General features: G+C 38.3%; 1 protein-coding gene across 1 annotated transcript; it reads right to left on the minus strand.

Moving 5' to 3' along the window:
* Positions 1–4052: 4052 nt before the first annotated feature.
* LOC114646793 (40S ribosomal protein S27) lies at positions 4053–16123 on the minus strand. Its single transcript, XM_028795135.2, has 4 exons — positions 16014–16123; positions 14427–14535; positions 13533–13643; positions 4053–4214 (listed from the first exon to the last, which is right to left on the minus strand). The coding sequence occupies exons 1-4, from the start codon at positions 16017–16019 to the stop codon at positions 4186–4188; spliced, it is 255 nt and encodes an 84-aa protein (XP_028650968.1). The 5' UTR covers positions 16020–16123; the 3' UTR covers positions 4053–4185.
* Positions 16124–18058: the final 1935 nt, after the last annotated feature.

Genomic DNA, 18058 nt, shown 5'->3' on the forward strand with positions numbered 1-18058 from the left:
CGTCTTACCACTATGGGGAGCAGAGCATTCAGCTCTGGAACTCACTACCATCTGAGCTTAGAAATATTGAATCATTTTCACTTCTCAAATCTAAACTTAAAGCAGTCTTAAACAAATGAGTTTTATCTCTTTATTTATAATTGCTCTGTTTGATTTTATTTTTTGTATTTTAGTTTTGTTTATAGGCCTAATGTGTTTTGTCTATTGTTTGGTGTCCTTGAGTGTTTAGAAAGGTGCCTACAAATAAATAAAATGTATTATTATTTATTATTGAGAACCTTACCACCCTGAAATAAATATAATGATTATTTCACAATGGGACATTGATTTTGTCTACTCATGTTATCATCTACAGCAGTGGTCCTCAGCATTCAGTCCTCAGGGCTCCCCGTCGCCATTGTGTTTCTGCAGGTTTTTGTTCCAAACCTCAGTCAGCCAGCCGTTTCTTCCTTTTATTTTGCATTTAGAAAAGTGCAGTAGTGTCAGATTTACACTTAATTAAAAAAAAATATATATATATCTTTTTCTGTGGAATTTGCTTTCTTAATTCTGACTACAAAACATTTTTTTAATTTGGAGTACTGTTGCCCCCTGCTGGAGAAACATGCTTTAGAACGGAGATTTCCGGCATATTTCTGACATTGCATGCAAAATGGTGCCGTTGTTTATGCAAAGGTGGAACAATTCTAGAAGGTTACGCAAGAGGGCGTAGTGTGCCTAGGAGCCTACAGCAAATCAGCAAATCATTTTATTCTGATTATGTCCTTTATATAAATGATCACATATTTGACTAACAGTGTCCCAAATCACTGCATCAAGTTCTGTACTCATTATTAAAAAATTATTTAAAAAATATTTTCTAAAATTGAGCAAGCAAATATGATCTTAGTTATGTAACTTCACAAGGCAAGAATTATTATAAAATTGAATTTGATGTGTGAATTCACTTTAAAACACAACAAATGAGAGCGTCTATTATTTTTCTAACATCATATGGGAAATGTGGTGCAAAAATATAGAAATTTGTATTTAACTGAACGCTATTTTTTTTGATTCAGCATACATAGACTTTTCATAGACGATACATCTTGCCTGAAGAAGGGGCCTGAGTTGCCTCGAAAGCTTGCATATTGTAATCTTTCTAGTTAGCCAATAAAAGGTGTCATTTTGCTTGGCTTTTCTCTACATAGACGATACAGTAAATTATTGTAGGATTTAACATTGTCATTTAACTTGAGTCTTGGTAGCTGCATTTTGACAATGTTAAACACCAAACGTCAGAGACAGACTCGCTTCTCAGCACATTCTTCCATCTGATGAGAGCCGAATTACTGGAACAGGATTTCAAAGGCGTCAGCCCACCCAGTACCCCATTTTGATAGTTTGCACTCCATTAATGGCACTTGCACACCCATGATCACCAATTGGGCCGTACTTTCTCCCACTCTGCACTGTGACATTTACACAGGCTGTTCATCAGGCTAGATTCCCCATCTTATTGACCGAAAAACAATAATTCCCAGTAAAGACACAAGTTGGGTCTTCCGACATGTGCAGCAAGCTGCTGGAAATGTTCTTCCAGTCCATAGTGGCTAGTGTGATTTTCTACACTGCAGTCTCCTAGGGAGGCAACTTGAGCACAAAAGAAGCACAAATCCTAAACGAACTTAACAGGAAAGCTTGCACACCATCACATCCAGTGACCCATAGACACACTAGAAGCTGCTGTGGAAAAGAGGATGGTGGCAACATTGGATGCCATCCTGAAAATTCCCCTTCAGGAGGCTCTCTTGGAGCATTTTTAGCCACAGGCTCATTCTACCACAGTGTGCTAAGAAGCACCTTGGGGGTCTTTAATGCCCACTGCTATCAGCCAATTCAATCCTTTCAACCAATATACTCATCAAGTGTATTTTTATTTACTTATTAATTGGCAGTATTATCTGTATTATTTTTTTTGTATTTCAGCTGCTGTATGCATCTGAATTTCCCTGTGGAATAAAGTTTATATAAGGTTCTCTTTGAACAAACATGAAATTTGGATCATTTTAACAGCATATCATCCCAAAGGCTCCAATTAGTGAACCTGAAGCTATGGACTTTGCTTTTAGAGTGCAAGCCTATAATTAACATCACCAGGAGTAACACAACACACTCGTAGCTCTTCATGTTGTTAAAATGACATCTTACCGATATCTAACAGTGCACACCTTAATATTTTGCAAATACAAATAGTTTTCCACAATTTTAAATAATCCCAGAGCTGAACTTTGATTGTCAAATAAGGCAGGATCATACCTTAGTTCTGAAAAAAATCAACTTTCCATTCACAGATGTGTCGAGTTGCCCGGTTGTTAGCCTTTCAGTAGCACGCATGGCCTGTGCAGAAAACACACTGACTGATGTGAAGAATCCAGCTGCTCCTCCCTCACCTGCATTTTAGGGAAAGCCCCTTCACATGGCCAGAATGTTAAATTTCATGGAAAAGCTCTAAATAAGGAAGTTAACAAGAAGCATAGATGCTTACACAAAAATAATTACATATTGTATTCATACATTTCAAGCAATGGTGGATTAAATACATAGCTCCAAGACACACCATTGGTGGGCACTATAAAGCCAAGTTCATGGTTATAAATGCAAGCCATAATATCAATCTGATCTTCTCTTTCATAGAAACCCACCTGAAATTTGGGAAGTTACAACAGTAGAATGAGATCAGTGTGATAAATATTGCCATCCTAAAGTTAGAACGTTTGAATGAAAGGTTCCACCCATCCACTACCTAAACAATATACAGTACCGAGTTCTCTAAATCCATATACTGTATTTATAATCAGGGAACGTATTTTGGGACAGCAATTTATTATAAAGCACAGTACTAATTAAGCTGTCAGTATAATTTAAGACCGTCAGAAAAAACATACATGAGCTCCAATATGCAAAGCAGAGCAGGTACTGTGATTCAGGAGTGCCACCTACTGTTCCACCCCCAATTAACTGCATGCAGCACTTTTAGTTTACTATGACCTCCAATGGACATATTACCTTTGAATTCTGGAACAGAATTGTTAATGGGGAATAACACTGCTCTCAGTGCCAGGTAAGGTCCTTCGTTCTTGCTAGGATCATCCTCGATAGGATCCATGATCACTTGCTCACCTACCAGTGACCAAAGCAGTCTGGTTTTATGCCCAAGAAGTCTACCATCGACCACTTCCTAGCACTGAGGATTTTCATGGAGCACAAACACGAATATCTGCAGTGATTCTTTGCAGCCTTTGTCAATTTTCATAAAGTGTTCAGCTCAGTTGATCAAGCTCCCCTGTGGGACATACTGAGACTTCTTGGGATCTCCTGAATGTTGCTGGATATCATCATGGCTGGCATGTACACTGGTACTGCGAGTGCTATGCAGAACCTCCGAGTTTTCCCAGATGATACTGGAGTCTGTCAGACGTGTGTTCTTACTCCTACTCTGTTCAATGCTTGACTGGGTGTTGGGCAGGGTCATAGGGTCCAGTGGCTGCAGCACAGTCTCTTCATCTGTTAGTGTACACTGTATGTGTATATTGCACAACATATGCTTTAATTTCATTATAACTAGACTTGTACACAGACCTTACTTGTAAGCAAGTGGGAATTAAGTCTCAAATTGCGAGCTTTAAATTCTGTGACTGTGCCATAAAGGTGTCTTCAGTTTTAATATGCTTTTGGCTTAATTTAAAAAGCACTAGCTTTATGCACAGCCCAACAAATTTCTACACTTTCAAAACAGTTTCAATGAGTCTCCTATTCAATTAACAATATTGTTTTTAAAATACTGCACAATTCATTATGCACACATTTGCCTTACCTTTGTGCAAATCTCAGATACATGACAACATATTAACCAGAAATCCATGTAATATCAAGGCCAACTAGATTAAAGTTGTGCAGTATGGAGCAGAACAATTCCACAAACAAACTTCCACCAATACTTTCGTTTTTTTTAAACAAAATTTATTTAGTCATATTGGCAGAAGCTACAAGGACAGATCAATTGTGCCCCGCCACATGAAATTTCATTAATCAATTACTGATAGACGATCCAGGTCCCATTGGGTTGGACTGCACCAAACAGCCTTTATTCCAAGAGATCCATAATCTGAATCCTGTACAGCATCTTCCAGAAACCGTAGCATTCTAATGCTGCTTTCGTCTGAATGAGCACCCTGTACAACACAAAGAAAGTGATTTATAGTTCTATGACAGGATATACTACAATTTTACATGTTAAAGGTAGATCCAGAAAACCTCGTAAGAAATTATTAGACAGCTGATCATTTTAAGTCTACTTAAGCTAAAACACATTATCAAAACATTTAAACAATATATCAAGTTTTTTTTTAAAAAAAGACATTTTTACACGAGAGAGATTGAGACAATATCATTTATATTGAGTATTTTGGGTTAAATTTATTCTTGTACAGCCGCCAGTTCGCCTTTATCTTCTCCCAGTTTGTCTCTCGCACCTCTTTCCCTCTCTAAAAACAACTCATCCCTTCCCCACTGCTTCACTCGGTAAGTCCTACAGGCAGCGACATGATGGAGATGGATAGACACTAAAGAAGCTATCGAAGAAGAGCTGGTTGATAAAAAGAAAAACAATGGCTCAATTATTTGGAAATGGTTCAGGTTCTAAGTGTCAGATGAGCAGCAGAATAATGTATTCTGTACAGAATGCAGAAAACAAGTCCTGACAAAAGCTTCAAGCGCTGCTACTCTTTTCCACTATTTACAACAGCGCCATAAAGTGCAGTACGAAGAGTGTGAAAATGCATGCTGCAGCCCAGACCCCCCCCAAAATAAACCACGTTACAAAACTCGTTTACCCGTTCTGTGCCTTATGAGAGAAAAGGTGAAGTGAGGCAAAAGTTAAGCAGTGCTTATCATATCGCAATTTTTTTTCCTCCCAGGGTTGAATATTTATTCCAAAAAACCTCAGATTTCTAAAAAGCACACAAAGCAATACTTTCTCACATAAAACCATGTTTGTTGCTGCATGCAGTGTACTGTTGTGTGTTACAGATCTGGCAGAAACAGCTTCAACGACTGGGGGAGTCAGCTGGCAATTGATCAGTTGATGCCAGTACCTCACTTTCGTTTCAGATTTTGACCTCCAGATCACTTGCACCAACTCACAAGTATAATTCAAAATATATGCAAAATGTCATCCACCGAGTATTTTGCTTTGCACATTCGCTTCACTCTCTCGCCTGATGTCAATGTCATTATAGACGTTTACTCTATGCTACTCACACACATGCAGGAATTCAACGTTAAGTCAATGAGTCTAACAGTCCTCTAAGTAAAGAGGGTTTACCTATAAACGTAATGGTGAGTTTTATCTACGTTTGTAGCTTTTTGTTGCCCTCTGCCCGCCCTAAAAAAGTAAAAGGTTTTATAGAAACAGAGCTAATTATGCCTATTGACCACAAGATAATCTATTTGAAATGTTTAAGCTTATACAGCTACCACTTATGAAATTGAAACTTTGTTACATAAAGCCCTATTGGACTATGTGCGTGCGTGCATTAGACTGTGCATTGTGACACTGAATGAGAGCCCCAGCTGAGAAGAAACAGGAAAGGGAAGGGCAGCATGTGCTGTGTACACCTGACATGCCTCGGCACCACGCAAATCCATGTGGAGCTGCGAAGGGTTTTAAGGTGGCTGGAGGGCCAATTCTGCCACCACTCCCCAAGTTTTCCAAGTTGGAGGGCTAGATGCAAGTTAACGTCATACCCAGGATGAAGCAATTGCGGAATTGAAACCAGCGACAGCAAGCAATTCCTTACCACCACAGCACTACTCAAATTAACAGACAGGGATGCATTTTAAATTCAGAAGTGTTTAGATTGAAAAGGTCTAAAATATACATGTTTCACTCATTTGTTGTTGATTTTGTCAAAATGGTTTTAACTAAAACCATTTGTAGCTTACACATTACACAACATAGTTTACACAAGTAGTTAAATCTTATACACCCCTACTAAACACAGATGGATGTTAATTTGCCCTTGAGTGATCTGCCTCTTTACATAAAAAAGGCAATTTTTAACATTTTTATTTTGTGTGTTACAGGACATGGTATGGATGATACTTGCATCACCCAGGCCATTTCTCTGTAAGAAAGTTGTCACTTGTTTTGTCAGTTGTTACATGTTTTGTTATTTGCACAAAGTCATAGATGTTTTGTACAGGACTAAACACAGGAGGTAAAGAAAACTTTATATTGCAGTGGAAACCCATAGAGCAAATCGCCCTGTTGTTACATTTTTTTTTTAAATTGCAAAGTTGTGAGTCTTTTGTTATGAAGGAAAAGAACATTTTATTTCATTCAAGGAGCATCGCTGGAGACTTTAACCATGTGACGCTGGACAAAACATTACCTGCATTCTCCCAGTATGTGCACTGTAACACCCGGGGAAATAAGACTATTGATTTACTGTATGCAAACGTTAAAATCGCATACAGCGCCACCCCGCTGCCTGCGCTTGGGAAAGGAGATCATAACCTGGTTCAGCTTCAGCCTCACTATAAACCAAAAGTTAGAGTCCTACCTGTAACCACACGATCATTCAGGAAGTGGACCCCGGAGGCTGAGAATACTCTGAGAGAACTTTTTGGAACTACAGACTGGGATATCCTGCAGGGATCTCATAATGAGAACATTGAGGAAGTTGTTGACTGCACTACTGACTACATCAACTTCTGTATGGACATTGTAGTTCCTGTAAGAACAGTACGCTGCTATGCTAACAACAAGCCATGGATTACAAGTAACATCAAGGGCCTTTTGAATCAGAAGAAAAGGGCTTTTAAAGACGGTGATCAGCATGAGCTCAAGCGCGTGCAGAAGGAACTCCGAGTCCAACTCAGGGCGGCGAAGGAGCAGTACAGGAGAAAGCTGGAGCAGAAGTTGCAGAATAACAGCATGAAGGAAGTGTGGGATGGGATGAAGATCATCACTGGCTGCAGCTCGAAGCGGGGGTACCACCATTGAGAGAGACGTGAAGAGAGCAAACCAAATGAACAACTTTTTTAACAGGTTTGACCACCCTAACCCACTCTCACTCTCACCTCGGAGTACTGCACCCTCCACACATCCTTCTGCTGATACCAGCATAGGAAAAACATCCCCACCCATAATAACAACAGCGCAAGTGAGCAGAGAGCTGAGGAGACTTCGTGCCAGCAAAGCAGCAGGTCCAGATGGAGTATCGCCACGACTGCTGAAGGTCTGTGCATCGGAGCTGGGGGGTCCTCTACAGCGCATCTTCAACCTGAGCCTGGAACAGGGGAGAGTCCCGAGGCTTTGGAAAACATCTTGTATCACCCCAGTCCCAAAGGTATCACGTCCTAGTGAGCTGAATGACTTTCGGCCTGTTGCTCTGACATCACATGTGATGAAGACCATGGAGAGGCTGCTGCTTCACCACCTTAGGCCACAGGTTCAACACGCCCTTGACCCTCTGCAGTTTGCATATCAGGAGAAGGTGGGAGCAGAAGATGCCATCATCTATATGCTACACCGATCCCTCTCTCACTTGGACAGAGGCAGTGGTGCTGTAAGAATTATGTTTCTAGACTTCTCTAGCGCCTTCAACACAATCCAACCTCTGCTCCTTAGGGACAAGCTGACAGAGATGGGATTAGATTCATACCTAGTGGCATGGATCGTGGACTATCTTAAAGACAGACCTCAGTATGTGCGTCTTGGGAACTGCACGTCTGACATTGTGGTCAGCAACACAGGAGCGCCACAAGGGACTGTACTTTCTCCGGTCCTGTTCAGCCTATATACATCGGACTTCCAATACAACTCGGAGTCCTGCCATGTGCAAAAGTTCGCTGATGACACTGCTATCGTGGGCTGTATCAGGAATGGGCTGGAGGAGGAGTATAGGGACCTAATCAATGACTTTGTTAAATGGTCCGACTCAAACCACCTACACCTGAACACCAGCAAAACCAAGGAGCTGGTGGTGGATTTTAGGAGGCCCAGACCCCTCATAGACCCAGTGATCATCAAAGGTGACTGTGTGCAGATGGTGCAGACCTATAAATATCTGGGAGTGCAGCTGGATGATAAATTAGACTGGACTGCCAATACTGATGCGCTGTGCAAGAAAGGACAAAGCCGGTTATACTTCCTTAGAAGGCTGGCTTCCTTCAACATCTGCAATAAGATGCTGCAGATGTTCTATCAAACAGTTGTGGCGAGCGCCCTCTTCTACGCAGTGGTGTGCTGGGGAGGCAGCATTAAGAGGAAAGACGCCTCACGCCTGGACAAACTGGTGAGGAAGGCAGGCTCTATTGTTGGCATGGAGCTGGACAGTTTAACATCTGTTGCAGAGCGAAGGGCGCTCAGCAGGCTCCTATCAATTATGGAGAATCCACTGCATCCACTTAATAGTATCATCTCCAGACAGAAGAGCAGCTTCAGCGACAGACTGCTGTCACTGTCCTGCTCCACAGACAGATTGAGGAGATCGTTCCTCCCCCAAACTATGCGACTCTTTAATTCCACCAGGGGGGGTAAACGTTAATATTTAACATTATACATAGTTATTGTCTGTTTTTTTCACCTGTATTATTATCATTCTTTAATTTAATATTATTTATTGTATCAGTATGCTGCTGCTGAAGAATGTGAATTTCCCATTGGGATTAATAAAGTATCTATCTATCTATCATTATTAATATATGCCGACAGTTTATTGTTTGAGCCATTTCTCATGTACATCTACAGCTGTATGTTAATAAAAGTGTGTGTGACATTTGAGACATGTAGCTTTGACTCAGAATGGTCTTTTTGTTATCACTTTATGGGAAGAAAAAAAATATATCACCCAGCCGTAACTTTACATGAAAATGTTGATTTGTGACCTGAATTAACATTTTCCAGATGGACACCATGATAGGTTAAAGCTATTTTAGTGGGTGTGCTTCATATTCTATGCAGTGCATGCAAGTCCATTTCATTCATTTATAATATATATCTCCTAGATACGAGAGCTGATACTGATTCAAACCAGCCTCCTGCAATGTGAAAACTTGCCGAATGTCATTTAACAGTTTAAACTAACCTTTAGATATCAGGATTCTTTGTGCTTCTCTGCAAATGTGTGCCTATCCTGTCTTTTTTGATTACTAACTACAACTGACGTGTGCTGGGGTTACTTGGCAGTTTTAAAGTTGCCCCATCTGTGTGTATGCAGAAGACCCAATGACTGGTTCCATTGTTTAAGAGTTGCTTCCTATATTTTGCCTGATATTTCCTAAATAGGCATTGGCTAACCTGTGACCCAAAACTGGAATAAGCAGGAATGAGAAAGTTATACATTAATCATACAGCTATGTTGTTGAAAATGTGAAAAATATGGACCAAAAGTGATTTAACACTTAAGTGTTAGATCTGCTGCTATAGTTTACACCACGTTCCAAATTATTATGCAAATTGAATTTAAGTGTCAAAGATTAAATATTTTGTTTTCAATTAAACTCATGGATGGTATGGTATTATGTCTCAGGGCTCTTTTGATCACTGAAATCAATCTCGGACACCTGTGATAATTAGTTTGCCGGGTGAGCCCAATTAAAAGAAAAACTACTAAAGAAGGATGTTCCACATTAAGCAGACCACCATTTTCAAGCAATATGGGAAAGAAAAAGGATCTCTCTACTGCCGAAAAGCGTGAAATAGTTGAATGCCTTGGACAAGGTATGAAAACCTTAAGATATTTCACGAAAACTTAAGCATGATCATCGTACTGTTAAAAGATTTGTGGCTGACTCAGAGCACTCACGGATTCGTGCAGATAAAGGCAAAATGAAGGTTTCTGCCAGACAAATACATCGGATTAAGAGAGCAGCTGCTAAAATGCCATTACAAAGCAGCAAACAGGTATTTGAAGCTGCTGGTGCCTCTTCAGTCCCGTGAACATCAAGGAGCAGGATCCTCCAGAGGACTGCAGTTATGAGTAAACCTATTCGGCCACCCCTAACCAATGCTCACAAGCAGAAATGGCTGCAGTGGGCCCAGAACTACACGAAGACTAATTTTCAAACAGTCTTGTTTACAGATGAGTGCTGTGCAACCCTGGATGGTCCAGATGGATGGTTGGTGGACAGCCACCATGTCCCAACAAGGCTGCGACATCAGCAAGGAGGGGGCGGAGTCATGTTTTGGGCCGGAATCATGGGGAGAGAGCTGGTCGGCCCCTTTAGGGTCCCTGAAGGTGTGAAAATGACCTCTGAAAAGTATGTGGAGTTTCTGACTGACACAGTATCAGCAATGCTCATTTTTAGTTACACCAGCCAACCCACAGTTTGTTTTTAAAAGATGCTACCATTCATTTACCTATGTAACAAAGCATATACTTCTTGTGCTTTAATATCATGAAACTACTAGGTTAATAATAAACACTTGTACTCACTTAACATTTCTGTAAGCTGCTTAGAATAAACGTGTCTGCTAAATAATTTTGAGAAAAAAATACCTAAAGACTGTATGCAACCTTTAAGCTAAGTGGTTCCCAAACATGGTCCTGGGATCCACTTCCAACCTGATTCACAATCAGTGATAATTGATAAAAACTGATTCCATTAATTAGCCGGTCTCTTACTCTGCATTCAGAAATCACAGTGGTATGATTTACAATTATAAGTCATTTAGAAATATTTATATTTGTTACTAGCTTTAAATGCTTTAACATGTCATTTTCCTGTTACTCTGCCCTTTTCTGTGCAGTTTTTGCATCATTTATTGTATCCTAATTATGACAAAGCGAGCAGAGCTGACACCCAGGGAAACATTTAATGATGAAAGGCTGAAATTAGTTCAGCTAGTAAATACTGGTTAAATAACCTGATCAGGAGAATGATGAAAATAAAGTTAAAAAAAAAAAAGAAAAAAAAAACTTCATTAGCTCATTGTAACTGCTTAGTATATTTTAAATTAACCACACAGTTTTGCAATTTCTACATTGACACCAAAACACAAACTGGGGAAATAACAGCTTACATAATTGGGCTAGGAGTACAATTAAAAATGTACACTGGTTAAAACACCAGAAGCCACAGTGGGCCCCCAGGACCAAGTTTGGGAACCACTTTTTAAGCATATTCAGTCGCTTCATTTGGATACCATGCACTCAATTTACAGAAAAGGATCATTACTTGATCAAAGAGAAGCATAGGTGACAAAAACGGCTGTTTAATGTGTTTGACCAATCAGGAGTGATTGTCGGAGCTTGTGATTATTACACGTAAAAGTAACAGGTAAAAAGATGCAGTGCAACATTTGCCAAACTCCACTGAAATGGGATTCAGCAAAGAGAAAATGAAGTGGCCTTTTAAGCAACACTGCACAAGTCAAAAGCACGTTATATTTTATGGAAACACAAGTAGCATCCCCCAATACCCCCCAATGGAGGCACACTACATCAAATTGTCTTCCAAGAAGATCACATCTCATCTCCCTGGAGAGATTATTATTATCATTATTTTTTTTAAATAATAGAGACATGTTACTCATCCTTAGCCCGACATCCACATATCATATGTGTTTACAAAGTGTGTTTTAATAAGTTTACATGTGTTTAAAGCAGGTGGGAGGGGTATTTTAAGGCTTTAACTATAAAAATGTTTATTTATATGGTCTTTCTATATCGCGGATTTTCACCTATCGCTGATGGGTCTGGAACGTAACTTCCGTGATAGGTGGGGATCACTGTACCTAGAAAATTAGTAATTAGTTTTACAACCAAATCCTAGAATTAGAATTCAAAAAAGCAACTGGGCAGAAACTTTCAACCCAGTCAGCAGTAAGCTCAAATGTGTTGAACAGATCCATGACCATAGACCAGGGGCGGGCAGATTCAGTCCTGGAGGGCCGCAGTGGTTGCAGGTTTTTGTTCCAACCCAGTTGCTTAATTAAAAAACAATCCTTGTCAATTATTTAATTGCATGGCTTGCTAGTGCTTTACCTCTGCCATGTCATTCTCATATCCTACATTTATTTTCCTTTCTAAGGATATCATCCAAATGATTTGAAGTCTAAAACAGATGAGTAATTCTCAGTGCTTCGCTTTTTTCTCTTCACTTTCCTTCCAAGTATTTAATTAAACCAAATAGTGCATGATAAATACACACAGGTGTAAATGAAAACAAGCTAAATGGAGAAATGCTGGTCTCTTTTGTCATTTGCGTGGTATTGCTAATTAGGAGCAATTAAAAACCAAGAATACAGCTGTTTAAGACTAAAATAAACAATAAGGGTTCAAAATCTTAATGAGCGAAACAACTAAAGTGAAGCTGAAGTGTTACTTGAGCAATAAGGGCTTCTTATTAAGCAATTGGGTTGGAGCAAAAACCTGCAGCCACTGCGGCCCTCCAGGACTGAATCTGCCCACCCCTGCCATAGACTACACTTTCTAATTTTACAGAAAATATTCTGGTTAGTATCAATGCTCAACTGCAAGTCTGATTTTATTTTGCACAACATAACTCAGGATTAAAAAAAAAAACATTGGAGACAAACGCTACAGATAGGATGATTCTAAAGATGTATGCTACTTGCACTTTGGTTCTAGAAAACTGCACAAGGTTCAGTTTCACCAAACACTTTGCTCAAATTTACTGCAGCTTATGCTGGAAACAGGGTTCAAACATTTCCTCTTTGAAGTGGATTTTACCTTTTATTTATACATTTGTCCAGTTTCAAATTCCAAGAAACAAATTAGATTTTAATGGCAATAGTGACTAGTTTATATGGATGTCAACATTTCATATAAAGACAAAACATTGATGATTTATCTGGCAATTCAGTGGCTTTCATCCCTCATTTACTAACCTGACAATTTCATAGGGATACATCTTGAAAAGGGAAATTAGGATAACCTTGAAGACTTTTTTTTTTTTTTTAAATCTCGACCCCCCACCCTGCCATTTTGCCGACAACCCCATAAATTCCTAAGATTGTAAGTATATGAGAATAAGGCTTTCAGTGATTACTACAGTCCACTAACCAGTTTTTTCTTCCCCCCAAAAGGTAAAAAACAAAGTGACAAGTGTAACAAAAAACTTTCACAATCTCAACTCGTCTGACTGGTACTGTTATCTGTGGCCGCTACCGTCTATTTGTGAAATAAGCTTAAGAGAATAAAATGTGTATTCTATTCTCTAAATAATGAAAGTGGCCAAATAAAATAGGAAGGTTTGGCAAATGCCACTCTTAAAAGAAAATGATTTGGGAGAAATGTCCCAACACTGAAAACAGATGTGCATTATATCACATTTTTGCCCAGCAGTGATAGTTTCTTCTTTTATAGATAAACAAAAAAAACTTTACCTTAATGTTGCAAGGAAAAATAACCTACAACAAAATCGACATAAAAGAAACTGCAGCGCTACTTGGAAGATGCATAATGAATAAGGTCAAGTGTTTATTGCAAGATGCGTAATGAATAAGGTCAAGTGTTTACCTTCTGTGAGCCTAGCTTTGCCTCCAGTGGGTTGACACAGCACTGTTGAGCAGCCAACACACAACACGACTGTCTGTGCATGGCTAAATACAGTAGTGATCTTGTAACAACCTGTACAAAAGCAAGGACCCATTAACTTGTCATATTATAGACATTTATTATTGGATTAAAGTCAGTAAATTACTTCAGATTAATATCTATTAACAGTGCTAATTTACATTAATTTATACAATTGTACATCTAAAGGTAAACAATGGATTAATTTATTTCTCAAAATTCAGGAACACTTCATGCCTAATATGAAGTTGCTCACTCTCAAACAATGCAAGGAATGGCACTGCATATCCTGGCTGCATTAAGCAAGACAAACAAAATGCCATTCCATCAAAGGGCAAGCCATCTCAAGAGTATGGCAAATTAGAATTGCCAATCAATCCAAACCAAACTTAAAAAAACTAAGGAACCACAGATAATGCATACAGACGTTAAGAGCTACAAAACTCCCTGTGGACTGTGCCTAGGTCATGACTTGACTTCAGACAAGAGAAATGTGGGGCAGTAGTAGTAACCCCACTGTAAGAAAACCAAACATTACACAATAACCAAACATGTAACAAAGATACTGTGTCACTAAACAGCAGTTTGCCAAAGTTTTGGTTTTGTGCTGATCCTCAACCAAGAAAACCCCCACAACTGTTTTAAGTCCTAAAGAATTGTCAAAGAATAAAATTTAAACCCCTTGTTAATGCAGATTCATAAAGTGATACCATACAAAATGTTTCAATTAACGATTGTAAAAAAAAAAAAAAAAATGCCATAGGATTTAATCCAATCATCCACCGAACCTGTATAAAGTATTCTAACTTGGTCCCAGAGGTCATCCAAGGTACCTACCTGGGCACTTCACATCCATGAAATAGGAGTTCGGACTCTGAACGAGTCTTTTCTTCTTGTGCTTCCTCTTTTCCTCCTCGGGGGATGGGTGCAACAAGTCTTTTGCGAGCTAAAAAAAAAAAAAAAAAGAAAACGTCAAATAATGTACACTTTTGGCACAAGTGGGATCCCGTTATCAATTTGCAGTGAATTTACACTGTTTTCTGAAGGACAGTACCAGAAAAAAAACGACATGCTTCATACTTAGTGGTTTGTTATCATGATTGGTCAGACGGGAAATTCGAGTTAAACGAACTTCTTCCGAACAGGTAACTTCCAATCTCCATCCAATCAACTTATATATATATATATATATATATATATATATATATATATATATATATATATACACACACACACACACACACAGATTCACCCGGAAAAAAAATCCGTCTTTTCTCCCAAAACACAGACTAGGCACTCAGTTAAGCGCAAAGAAACGAGAAGAGGATACTTGTCAAGTGATAACTTTCGAATAGCTCCATAAAAACAACAGCGTAGGAGCATCAGTCACTTTCTTACGTAACTACTTACAAGAGTATGCTGGGCAAGGCCTTAGTTATTATCGCTCAAACAAAAACTGCGTCATTACGAATAAAAACAACTACGTATTTATTAATTGCAAGATAAAACTCCACTTGTTGGTTTTACTGAAGCATATTAAAATTAACGCACACTTTGACTATTCTACTAATTCCATCATTTTAAAGAAACGCAACCATTATCAAAGAATTTATTACAGTTACTAAATAATGAACTATAATACCATCGATATCCGTCCCGATTTTAAATCAGTCTAAACCATCATCATGGCCTGCTGGGGCCTATAAACACCAGAGAAATATATCAAATAAGGCCTACATATAGGCTTCAGACAATTAAAATAACTGCCAGATAAAACCTTGGGCTCTGTTACAATATCCCCTTTACAGAAAATAAATCGCGACAACAAAAATGCGTAGCTCTAAGGGCCCCAAACGTTTCGGCGGCGGAAACCGATTCTAGGCCTTCTATGTAAAAGCATTTTTTTTAGATAAAGTACAAGTTTATAACGTTTAGTGAATTAAAATGCCACCGTTTTCAACAAGAATTACAACCTCGACATATCAAAACAACTCGATCACTGCCGAACTCCCAACATTATTTCCATACTTGAACTACAATGCAAGTTAGAATAAAAAACAATGCATCCTACGTCATACTCGTAGCGACTTTTTTTGTCCCCACAACAGTAAAACGGGCTCCTGTGGCGGGCAAAGATAATAACAATCACTGCCAACTTTATGAAAGCAAAAGTATGAAACCAAACGTGCCCTGTGATGCTACCTACTCTTGTTTGCTACCCGTGGCATCGGGCACATGAGCGACGCCATCTTTTCGCTTACATACACTCCAATATAACTTGAAATCTATTCTTTAGGTAATAGTGAAGTTCGCAAAACATGATGCTAAAGTAAGTAAAATGTCACAACTACCCAGGAAAACGACAATGCGTGAAAATCAAAACCTGAAGAGTTAAAACCAAAAGTGTTGACAACGAGCACTCACAGGCATCTTGGCGTGTTTCAAGCCGCTGCCGAAAAGAAGGAAAAACCGGAAACCGAGCTCTAATATCAACCAACGGGGTTTGCTCACAGGGAGCGGAAGTAACGGGTGGAGTGGTGAGGAGGCCATGATGATAAGGTCTAGTTGCATTTCTAGGGCTGCTTTACCATGAAGTACATTTTTAAAGAAATAGTCACACATATATAAAAAAACATACTGAATAACTAATAAAGTAACAAAGTTCCTTAAAATAGTTAAGATTTTTACTAATGAACTATTATGTTTTTTAACTTGCAAGATTATATTTGATTTAAATGACAGCATTTTAGATAACTTCATCCATGGATGGCAAACTCCAATCTTTAGGCTGCTAGTTTTTGTTGCAAGGAATCTTCCAATCAGATTATTATTCTTCATTTACAGTATCCAGAGTCATCTTTGTGAAATTACCATAATTAGACATGCAGAGATGCCAAATATTCTTGCAAAAACTGGCATGACAATATAGGAAAACAAAAATTGAGCCGTTTGGTTAAAGATGTTAATGTATCTATAGCATTAGAGTGTGGGGGGAATGATATTCAGACTGTTCTACAGCCTCCAAGGAGCTGACTTTTAAAAGCTCTGCTGAGTTTACAATGAGAATCTCTGTCAAGAAAGTATTAAAAAAAAAAAGCCTAATGACAATCTCAGATAGAACAAGAACCACTGCATCGCATTCCCTAACATGGGGCAAGTTTGGCACTCCTAATGTAATCCAAGGTGTATTTTTTCTTATGAGGCTTCATATGCTGTCATGTTGCTACTCATAAATAAGTCTGTAAAAACAAATGTAAAAACTTAATTGTAATAAGTTTAATAATTATCCAAATGACAGGTCTCAAATGGAGTGTCTTAGCCTTGTACAGTACAACTGTATTTTATTATTTTTATCATTTATATCAAATCATTTACAGCAGGTATAGGGTATTAAATTATGTAATGAAGTCAAATATGAATCTACAGTGGTGAAATTATCTAATTAACGTTCCTCTTATGAATTTCCATAACCTATTTAATTTTTGCTAGACTACAGTACTTTTGCAGAGCACAAGCTTTTGGTAACCAAATGAGAAAAACTAGAAACTTCAATATGTCCTGTTGCAATTTATTTAAAATGTTACATTCATAATTTAGAAATTTTATCACACTAAATTGGTTAGTGAGTGTTTTCTCAGTGAACTCTGTGTCATGGCTTTTTTCCATATGTGGGTTATTTTAGTTTCTTTCTGTTTTTGAACTCATTTAATTAAAGCTATGACTGCATCATATCCTGTCCTGGCAACATACGGTCAAGGGACCAGTCTATCACAGTTCTGGCTTTATTCTAATTATATTTAATTGTATATTTGCCACAACAATTCAGAACAATTTATAAATTAAAATATGTAACCCTTGCATATATATTGTGCAGTTAAAAAAGTGAACATTTCAGTGATTTACTCATTCTTTTTAATATAGAATGCTGTAAATTTTATTTTTTGACAAACCCAGTACGCATTAATATGTGCATGAGTGTGCCTTGCAGTGGATTTGTGCCCTTGTTCCTAGTGTGCCAGTACAGGCTCTGGATTAAGTCGCTTTAATAAGGAATACATAGAAAAAATATATTTTGCCTCTGCACCACAGATTGCTCAATTTTATTTGCGAGTATTATCCTTATGTTTTTGGGTTTTATTAATATTGTAACAGTCCTATTTATACCAATTCACCAGAGGGTCTACTAAATCATGGTTTTACTTAATATTATTGGTTTTACCAAGAAAACCTTAGCTTGTCTTAATTAATACTTGAATGACAAGTGTAAACAGTTGATGAAAACCTGTTAACGTTTTAACTTGTAAAATTATAACGAGAGCTGCCAATCATACCTTTTGCCAGTCACAAACTAATGACGGGGTTATTAATTTTTTGAGAAGAGGATAACAATTAAAACATGTCCTTGAGCAAAAGAAGGTTGCTTAAAAAAGGTCAAAAATAAACAAAATGAATAAAAAAAAATGCAATAA

This window comes from Erpetoichthys calabaricus, chromosome 2 (genome assembly GCF_900747795.2).
Source record: "Erpetoichthys calabaricus chromosome 2, fErpCal1.3, whole genome shotgun sequence".
In the NCBI taxonomy this organism is placed as follows: Eukaryota; Metazoa; Chordata; class Cladistia; order Polypteriformes; family Polypteridae; genus Erpetoichthys; species Erpetoichthys calabaricus.